General features: G+C 45.3%; 2 protein-coding genes across 2 annotated transcripts; one reads left to right on the top strand and one right to left on the bottom strand.

The window, feature by feature from the left end:
- Positions 3,350-4,574, top strand: LOC8054688 (germin-like protein 1-1). Its single transcript, XM_002457637.2, has 2 exons — positions 3,350-3,704; positions 3,803-4,574. The coding sequence occupies exons 1-2, from the start codon at positions 3,584-3,586 to the stop codon at positions 4,339-4,341; spliced, it is 660 nt and encodes a 219-aa protein (XP_002457682.1). The 5' UTR covers positions 3,350-3,583; the 3' UTR covers positions 4,342-4,574.
- LOC8078129 (cinnamoyl-CoA reductase 1) lies at positions 7,696-9,900 on the bottom strand. Its single transcript, XM_021456124.1, has 5 exons — positions 9,778-9,900; positions 9,498-9,653; positions 9,205-9,387; positions 8,706-9,061; positions 7,696-8,154 (listed from the first exon to the last, which is right to left on the bottom strand). Exons 1-5 carry the CDS (start codon positions 9,898-9,900, stop codon positions 7,986-7,988), a joined length of 987 nt encoding a protein of 328 aa, XP_021311799.1. The 3' UTR covers positions 7,696-7,985.

Here is a 10,222-nt window from a genome sequence, read left to right as displayed (position 1 = left end):
TGCACTCTTGGCTCCCATTGTCCACCTTTTCAAAACACAGCACTCTGGAAGCTTGCGTTCATCGCGATAGCCCAATACAAAGAAGATGTGTGAGCAGGGGGTTCCAAGGGACTGTAACTTAAGACAAGAACAAGAAATTCTCTTCAGAGTGCCTTCATCAACACATATCTCACATTTCACAAAGTACTCTTTGTCTCCTTTATCCACCCTTCCAACAATATATGTCTGCAAATCATAGCCATCTAGGTGCTCTCTCATAAAACACTTCATGCCTGCTTTTATGCTGAACTGCACCTTGGCAAAAACTCCTGGTGTGAACATTTTTGCAGCCTCCTTCTCAATAGTTGAAGCATCTAGTTGTAACATTGGCTCAGAATTCTCTGCATCAAAGTCCAGATGTGCTTCATTACTACGCAGCCGTGAAAGACAATGGTCAAAGTGCTGCACCAGCTCAAACAGTGTCATTTTACGATCTAGATTTACCTGAAGCCTAGAGTTCAGGCTCTCACTCCGCTGGTTGCTCCTCAGTCCTAAATAGCACTTACCAGCATGATACGCAGCACACCAGATTTCCCTCCTCTCATACATCTGATAAAGCCACGACTCTTGATCTGTAACGTTATGCTTATCCAAGAATTCTAGCCATTTCATCTCTAACTCTTCTATGGAGCAACAATCATAAAGGAAATACCTAAAATCATTCTTGACACCATCATCATGCAGATTACGCACAATGTTCTGCTCAATATGCCATATGCATAGCCTATGAGATGAATTTGGCCACACCACCCTGATTGCTCTCTGCATAGCAAGGTCTCCATCAGTGATCACGGAAACCGGATGCTTCTAAGCCATGGCATCAGATAATGTGCTAAGCAGCCACACATAAGACTCAATAGTCTCCTGAGCAACAATTCCACAAGCAAAAAGAACCGTACTGCCATGGTGATTCACTCCAACAAAAGGAACAAGAGGCAGGTTGTATCGGTTCGTTTTGTACGTGCTATCAAATACGACGACATCACCAAATGCTCTGTAGTCAAGCCGACATTGACAGTCACACCAGATCAGTCCCTTCAGGTGCCCTTCCCTATCAGTCTTGTACTGGAAAAAGAAATCAGGATCTCTACGTTTGCATTCTGTCAGGTAACTGATGACTGTTTGAGCATCACCAGCGGCAACTGTCTCCAGCTTATTGCGATGGCAGAAATTGTACAGGTCCCTCATTGTATATCCAACCTTATCGTACCCACCGTACTGCTTTTGCACAATATCCATTATCTGGTGTTTGCGGATCCCAGAAATCTGCATCTCCAAAATCTCAGCTTTCTGATCATCGCTGATTCTTCTATGTGAACGCAGCAGACAAGCAACGTCTGGTTCCGCCATCGGATGGTTGTGTCCACCGATGAAATCCTTCACATACCACTGCTCTGTGCTCTGATCTCGTGCAATCACAAGTTTAGCACGACATCCAACACGAGTAATATTCCGTGGTTTCCGCTTCTTACTCTCCCTCTTCAGCTCCTTCTCTTCTCGAAAACCTTCACGACTGCAGACAAACTTCCGAAGGGTAATCTCATTATGGCCACTGTCCCACTCACAGTAGCTTCTCCTCACACTAAATCCTTTCTCCTTAGCATAGTTGTTATAAAACTGAAATCCTTCTTCTTCATTACCAAACATCTGCCTAACAATTTCATTGTACTCCAGCAAAGAACCAAAACCCGACATTTCCTCCTGCATCAATCAGCATGGCTAAAACTATGACATTGGTAACCCAGAAAGCAGGAAAAGCCCATTGTGTCACGCAAATCAAGTATTCTCATGGATAAGCAATCTAGTATTCTCATTGACTAAATTATGTTGTTGTAGTTACTGTGCCTATCTCATGCGCAATGATGTTCATCATAAACAGGGATCTCGGTCTGCAATAACATGGCCAGATATTTCCTACTCGGGTTGTGTGCAACTTCCCAGCTTCTGTACTACTTTTAAAAATTAGAACAACATTACTCTAGTGAACAAAATTAATAACTAGCAGACTCATTCGTTGTGGACTAGTCGAGCCCTAATTGCAACAGATTAGTTTACTGTATCCTCATTTTACTACTCTAGCTTTGATTCAACAGACACAAGCATGGTCTTCATCTCATTCATGGTCTACTCGAGTTCAAAACATGCACATTGCTGAGAATTCAGCTGCTGACCATGTTGAGATACCAACAGATGGTGCTAGTGATTGCGAAATTGATGTAAAACTTCTTAAGCTCGACATAAATCAAATGCAAACCAAGTGCATATGAGAAAAACCGTACCTTGCTACTGCGATTGGAGCTCGATCAGATCCACTTCGAAGAGTTCTCCAAGGGGGTGGGGGTGAACGGGTGAGCAATGGGGGCGAGCGCTATCGACGGCGGAGGAGACCAGTGGGGGCACGGTGCCAACAACGCTTGAAGGCGAGGGCAGGGCGTCGCTGTGGGGCGAGAGCAGCGCGCGCTGTGCGAGGGCGAGGGCGAGAGCAGGGCGGCGCTGGGCGAGGGCGAGGGCAGGGCGGCGCAGTGCGAGGGCGAGGGCAGGGCTGCGGCGGCGGCAGCCAAACACGCGAGCTGCGTGCGATTTGGGAGACCGGCGAGTTCGGGCGTGGGGTGGTGGAGTGAGAGCCCTATGCGAAATGACTAAATTGCCCTCGGACGAATTAAATCAAGAAAAAATGATATTTAGCGGAGGCGATGAGAAGCGATGAGAAGCGATTCCAACCATTGTAAAAGGTCTCACTTTTAGTCCTCAACTTTACCAAAAAAATAAAAATAAACGAGAGAATCCAAACCTACCCTACACTGCTAACTACTTCAAACGCTCCTGAGAAATGGTACGACTGCCATATGCAGGAGCCCAGCCGTTTGAGCTGCATCGCATGTGCGATTTAATCGCCCATGCTTCATGCTGCACGGGGGGACGCGTACGTGAGGCCCGCCCGTGCAATTAGGGCGCTGTCTCCCCATCTCCATTTCTAGTGATCCGGACCGTTCGTTCATCCAAGGCAATGGGCTATGGGTCGGGAGCACCGATGTGCAAGTGCGACGCGACGACGAAACGAGGCCATGACGAACTACGAAACTGGAAGCGGTGGCCCGTTGTCCCATCCGGATCCACGGGGCACGGACGCCACTCTGCCACGCACAGAATACGAGAATAATCAACGCCGCGCCGTGCCGAGGACTGCGTCCAAGCTCGCCGCGGCCCCGATTCTCCGGCATGTGTAGCAGTTCGCCCACGCAGCATAAACAACTCTTATCTCGACGCTCCCATCTTTAACAGCCGGGAAGCTGCCAAGCTGGCGTACGTCTTGCTTGTCCTGTCCTCGCAGCTTCTTCTTTTTCCTACCCCGTGGTCGCCTTCTTCCCCGGTGGTTCCTTTTCCTTCCAGAGTCCAGACCTCCTCCTCCAGTCTTGGGCGCCCGACTGGTTAATCTCCGGTCCCTGCCTATAAGTACGGGCTCTAGTGTGTGCTCCCATTTCATCACGACACAACAACGCACACTACTCATCCCTCACCAACGTGCAGATTAAGGAAGCAGGTCATGGCCAGGATCCACCTCTACCTCGCCGCGGCCTGCGCCGTCGCCCTCGCGCTCGCCGCCCCGGCCCTCGCCGGCGACCCCGACATGCTCCAGGACGTCTGCGTCGCTGACTACGCCTCCCGTGAGTAGAAACGAAACCTTTCGTTCGTCGGTCTTCTCAAGTTTCTTGGCTTTTTACCCACAATCGACTTGTTGCTGACCCGTGCGTGCACCGTGCAGCGGTCAAGCTGAATGGGTTCCCGTGCAAGGCGGACATCTCGGCGGACGACTTCTTCTTCTCCGGGCTGAGGAACCCCGGCAACACCAGCAACGCGGCGGGCTCCCTGGTGACGGCGGCCAACGTGGAGAAGTTCCCGGGCGTGAACACGCTGGGCGTCTCCATCGCGCGCATCGACTACGCCCCCGGCGGCCAGAACCCGCCGCACACGCACCCGCGCGCCACCGAGATCATCTTCGTCCTCGAGGGCACGCTCGAGGTCGGCTTCATCACCACCGCCAACAAGCTCTTCAGCAAGACCCTCATCAAGGGGGACGTCTTCGTCTTCCCGCGCGGCCTCGTCCACTTCCAGCAGAACAGAGGGTACGGCCCCGCCGCCGTCGTCGCCGCCTTCAACAGCCAGCTCCAGGGCACGCAGCAAATCGCCATGACGCTCTTCGGCGCCACGCCGCCAGTGCCCACCGACATCCTCGCCAAGGCATTCCGGATCGGCAACGGCGAGGTCGAGCACATCAAGGCAAACTTCGCGCCCAAGAAGTAGAAGACCAGGCAGCGTCTTCTCATTCCAATATATATATATGTGTGTGTCTGCATTCGTTGGTTTCTCAATAAATCCCGCGGTGCTTGCTGCCGTTAGGGATCGGAGTGTGCAGTTCGATTTCTTCATCTTCGGGTTTGGTTCGAGACATTGCTGACCACGCTTGTTGCTGCTAATTTGTGTGGAACAATTGCTTGTCCTCCTATTATAAATGATGAGATAATCAGTTTTATTTATGGCTTGCGTTACTTTGACTTGGTTCTTGTTAAGCGTGTCCGACAATAATAATGTGTCTGCTTCTTGCAAATTGTTTGAGAAATTAATAACAGTGATTCACGGACGTCTTTGGCTCTCCTTGTTCCACAACTGCAGTTTCAGTGTCGTCAGGCCATAAAGTCAACGGTTGACAAGATGAGGTTCTACCCTTCTAGAGGCAGAGTTTTTTTTAAAAAAAAATGGGAAATGCTATCCAGTCCAACAATGGAAAACATATTTTAACTTAAGAAAAGACAATTTTTGTGATAAGTCCAATAATTAGTCAAATTACAGACTTCTATTAAAAGTGATTTTTAAGATGAAGTAGCTTTTGTAGTTATAGACAAAATTGTGAGGTAAATTTAAAATCAAAATCTACTTTGAAGGACTGTTTTTGGCTTTTTGCTGCTAAATTACACAATACATCGATGGATGAGGAGTCTTCCAATATACACGTGATAGGAACTAAACACAATTTACACACCAGTTATTTAATAATTTTGTAGTTATTTTAATAATTTTCTTTTTAATTTTGCGTAAGGATGTGTGATAGCAACTGAACATAACATAGGGTACAACTAATATGATTGCAATTTATTTGAGAAATTAAGAACTATCGTTGCGAGCTATATAGTAGTTTGTTGGGATTAGAAGAAATTTAATGAAAGAGTTATTACTTCTAGAAGTATGAAAAAATCGGAACAAGGTGTTACATGTATGGAGTATAAGGCCTTGTTTAGTTCGCGAAAAGAAAATTTTTAGATGTCACATCGGATATGCCAGCACATATTTGATGTATTAAACATAGACTAATCAAAAAATAAATTATATAGGTCATGTGAAAACTGCAAGACGAATTTATTAAGCTTAATTAATCCATCATTTGCACATGTTAGTTACTATAGCAATTATGACTAATCATAGACTTATTAAGCTTAAAAGATTTGTCTCACGGTTTACAACCAAACTGTGCAATTAGTTTTTCTCATCTACATCTAATGCTCCATGAATGTGTTTAAAAATTTGATGGGATTAAAGTTTTTTGGCAGGGAACTAAACAAGGCCTAGCGGTACCCAGTCTCACGGGTTGGAAGCCCAAAAGGCCATACGGAGTAAAGCCCACCGAGGGGCAAAAGCACCCTGCAAGAGCCCAAGATGACGTCATGGGTTGTGGGGGAAAAGCTTGGGCCAAAAGCGTCTCGGTTTGACCCATCTAACAAAGAGGCCTCTAGAACCAAGGCCCCATCCACCCAATATAAAGTAGGTCTCAGAAAGCGTCTCTGCCTTGCCTGATGTGGCCTGCTATGGCCTACGTGGCTTCTGCCTCGCCCAACATAGGCACGTCACTATACCAGGATGTATGCCGCCGGTCAAGATAAGGAGTATGGTCTTCCACGTGGCATGCTCAGCGGGCACAATACCGGACCCCGACACAACGGATTCTCTGACAAAGGCCAAGAAGCTACAATAGTAGCTGCTACAGAGACAGGGCACGACAGGGTCGCCCAGTATGAGGGGTCACGACGACCACCCCTAGGACGAAAGCAAGACCAAGCACCAGTCATAAGATATCCTTTTAGGATGGAACAAGACCTTTAGGCACAGGTGACTGGGACTAACCGAAGATCTCACACAGAGGCACAAGAAGACATCATGTGTCAATGCCTACTAGCTACAGTAAGAAGGTGAAATAGGACCTTCAAGCACAGGGTGTTGACAACTATACCAATCTTGGCCAGGTGTAGACGACCATGCTAATCATGACTAGGAGCAGATGACCCCACCAGTCATGACCATGACGCTAACTAAAACAACCAAACCCCTACTAGGGTAAGTATGGAGCGCAAGACAATGGAGAAACAATGTATGACACCCCTGGGCCCCCACCCAGGGAGAAGCAGAATGCCTTGCAGAAGGAAGTCGATGCCGATCCTAGGGAAAGGAAGGGTATCTCTTCCAAGCTTCCTTCCACTTTGTATCCATTATTCTTATCATGTAAAGGTCCCTCCTTGAGGCTATAAAAAGGGGGACACGACTCTCTCAAGAGACACCAAACAACTGAACATCCACACACTCATATGTGCGTACATCCATAGAGACTTGGGGGCCCTCTCCCTCTCTCAAACAAGCTTGTGAACCCCCTGACAAGTAAGAGATAAGGAACACGAGTACTACACCGCACTAGACGTAGGGATGTTTGGCTTGAACCAGTAAAAACTCTTGTGTCTCTTTATCTACACCATCATATTACACTCTTTTCTCTTCATGAGTTAATATTAACACAAGAGTGTCATATTCCTTGTTTTCCCAATAGGGGTTTTTGTAGGATCTCCTAGAAGGTTAAGGAGGCTTGGATGAATAGGTATGTAAAAATTTAATTGAAATCATGTTAGAACACAGGGCGACACTACCGGCGCGGCCTTCTAGGGTGGCATTATTGGTCTTCAAATAAAACTCAGACAAGAACAAGATTTTGCAGAAAGTAAAATGAAACTAAGATTTACGCAATCCTACAAAACCAAGATAAAGTCTAGCTCGAAAACTAGATAACACAGAAATCTCGCCACGCAATAGATCGAGCCACCAAACCCTAGTGTTGACACTTGTTAACCTATAAAATTTATTAATTGATCCTAGAAATCGATTTCACTTACTGCTCTTGTTGTTATCTGTCCGCCCCTCAAAATACTTAATTTCTAGATATTCCTAGTAATGGAAGAGGTTAGGAAAACCACCTCTACAAATCAAATATGACTATTTCTAAAAATGTTTTGTGTAGCCATGACAAAACCATCTATATTGGACCAATTGGTTAGGGTATGGAGTGAAATATTGCAATAGTGACACCCTTAATATTCTCATTGGAAGTATTGTGGAAGTTTTTCTCCCGATACCATGGGCAAATATTGTAGAATGACTAGAGGAGCTAGGAAACTTCAAAATTTTAGCATTTTATTTGAGAACTATATCTAAGAAATTATTTGCTCTAGCGCATATCCTCATAGAAATGCTTGATTAGGGAACCTCCACTACAAATAAAATATGTCCATTTCTTAAAATGTTTTGTGTAGTAGTGATAAAATCATATCTCTTCTATTAGAGCATTTAATTAGGCTATAGATTGAAAATATTGCAATAATTACAACCTTGGTATTTTCATGGACAAGTATTGTGGAAGGTTTTTCTCTCGAGACCATGGATAAGTACTGTAGAGTCACTAGAAATAGCTGGGGAAATTCAAATTTGTAGCATTTTATTTTGATAACCTAAGAAGTTATTTGCTCTAGCATAGTCTCAAGGAAAGTTCATTTAAGAACACATATTAAGATGTTGATTCCACCGTAGTGCAATCCTAGATTCCTCGACCCTTGATATATACATATATATCCTCATCACAAGGCCGATTTGTGGGGGAGCTTTGGGATATGACCTTGTTCTTGTAGGCATATCACTGTCTTGTGTAAACTTTTTTTTAGAGGAGTGAACTTCATGCCCAGATCCTGTAGCCTTTTTGTAGAGAACTTGTACGGTTTGACCTTTGGTGCATTTTCATCCTTACACCTAAATGGTGGACAAAAATAGGAGTAAGTAAAATATCACACACACAAGTTTTTTTACACACCAAAGGCTAAATTAAGTTGCTTTAGTGATCTTTTAACAAACTATGGGAGTTTGTTTACATTGTCTATAAGTCAAGAACGAATAGTCAATTAAACAATCAAAGAAGCCATTTTAATTTTGTCTAGGAGAACTATACTTGCTGCATATGGATGACAATTTTTAATATTCCTGACTGTTGTTTTAACTTCTGAAACACACCTTGAAGCATCATTATTTGTCTTGCAAGGTGATTCCAGCAAATATATCAACAAAATATTATATTAAAATACTTTATTAATTTGGTACAAACCTCTTATACCATTTCTTATAACTAACGTAAATTACTAGGGCTGATACTTTGTGCTGGTGTTTTTTTGGTTTTCAAGAATCATATGTATTTTCCACAAAAATAGTGCTATAAATTAAACTCGTCGTCATTGCAAGCATATCTCAATATGTTTTGAACTTGAAATAAGTAGTAGTGGAGACTATATATATAGAGAGAGATTTACTTAGCGGTGATCTGATACTGTGGGAAGAGCTCTATCATCATTTGAATAAACTCCGACTGGTGCACCACTTCGCCAATGCAGAGGTAGCGTCCATGTGCAGTAGGGGTTTCATACACCAACACATGGGCACGCGCAACATCCTGCACATCGACAAACCCGGAGACAGCGTTCGGGTACGTCTTCCTGGTGCCCTTCACGTAGGAGACAATGAGCATGTACATCGCCAGGTGCAGCCCCGGCTGCAGCGTTTCACCTAGCGTGAACGCCGGCACGACCACCACCAGGTGTATCCCTCTCTTGGATGCCTCCTCCATGGCTGTTTTCTCAGCAACCGTCTTCGCGAAGCAGTAAAAGTTCTGTAATTCAACATGCATGTTCTGTTAGCAGGATATATGTATGTATGTATGTATGTATGTATAGGTACACTTAGGGATGAGGAGCTCGAATGATTAACTTCTGAATCAGTTATTATTCATCAGATAAGCGCTCTTAATTAGACCTTTGTCTTTAGGCAGAATTCAAGATCGCTCCAGCAACTCTCATCCACAACCTCATCAGGACTCCTTTTTGGGTTCATATGGACAGCACCATAGGATGAAGTGTACACCACGCGTTGCACTCCCATATCTGCAGCAGCGTTGATGGCATTCTTCGTTCCCTCAATAGCAGCAGCCATGAGTTCCTGCATGCATGTTTCACATCATACAGGCACATATATATACTTTGTGGCTTAATTACGACATGGAAAGACACCCTCACAAAGTACTAGGCTGACGGTAGAATCGAACTAACAGGGTCATTGTTTGAAACCGGGCAAGCGACATGGAAGACGCCCTCACAAAGCCTAAATGCCGCAACGAGCGACTTGTAGTCCAACACATCAGCACGGCACAGAGAGAGGCGTTCTTTGGCTCCGTCCAGTGCATGCAGATGGGCATTCTTGCGGTCCTCTATGCAGATTAATTAAAAGGGGGGAAAAACTTGAGTCATTATCTGCGAGAAGAAGAAGCATACAAAACTCAACCGATAAATAAACTGAACTTATATTAGGGGTCTTGCTTGGACTACATACTGGGTTCCTTGCGGTGCCCCTCACGCGGTAGCCACGCTGGAGCAGCTCTTTGACGAGCGACGACCCAATGAAGCCTCCAGCTCCGGTCACGCACACCAGCGGCTTGCCGGCCGCTGTGGCCATGCTCGATCGGTCGGTCGTCCTCGCCGCCGTTGATCTATATATGTTTATTTGGCGCGCGCTAGCTCCGACACCGTCACAAGTGCTACTAGCTAGTCTAGAACTACTTATATATATACAGCCTCTCTATTATTGGCTATCGTTTTGACCACGTATGAGGTATGCCACGTCTCCCAGAATTGAGTGAGAAAGGAAAACGAGAGCGAAGGCAATGGCCTTTTAGTTTTAGGTCCAACAATGTGATCCATGCCCTATCTGCTATGCAGGACATGCACCACATGAACATAACGTTTCTAAGTGAGGGTTCATGTCATTATCTTGAGGA

The sequence above is a fragment of the Sorghum bicolor genome, chromosome 3, assembly GCF_000003195.3.
Source record: "Sorghum bicolor cultivar BTx623 chromosome 3, Sorghum_bicolor_NCBIv3, whole genome shotgun sequence".
In the NCBI taxonomy this organism is placed as follows: Eukaryota; Viridiplantae; Streptophyta; class Magnoliopsida; order Poales; family Poaceae; genus Sorghum; species Sorghum bicolor.
Note: the sequence above shows the minus strand (reverse complement) of the source record. Positions and strands in the feature narration are given on the sequence as shown.

Coding starts and splice junctions, on each gene's coding strand:
- LOC8054688 (XM_002457637.2), top strand. CDS start 3,584: ATGGCCAGGATCCACCTCTACCTCGCCGCGGCCTGCGCCGTCGCCCTC. Junction 3,705..3,802: donor CGTCGCTGACTACGCCTCCC/GTGAGTAGAAAC, acceptor TGCACCGTGCAG/CGGTCAAGCTGAATGGGTTC.
- LOC8078129 (XM_021456124.1), bottom strand. CDS start 9,900: ATGGCCACAGCGGCCGGCAAGCCGCTGGTGTGCGTGACCGGAGCTGGA. Junction 9,654..9,777: donor GGGGCACCGCAAGGAACCCA/GTATGTAGTCCA, acceptor ATCTGCATAGAG/GACCGCAAGAATGCCCATCT. Junction 8,155..8,705: donor CAGTATCAGATCACCGCTAA/GTAAATCTCTCT, acceptor TCCACCATTTAG/GTGTAAGGATGAAAATGCAC.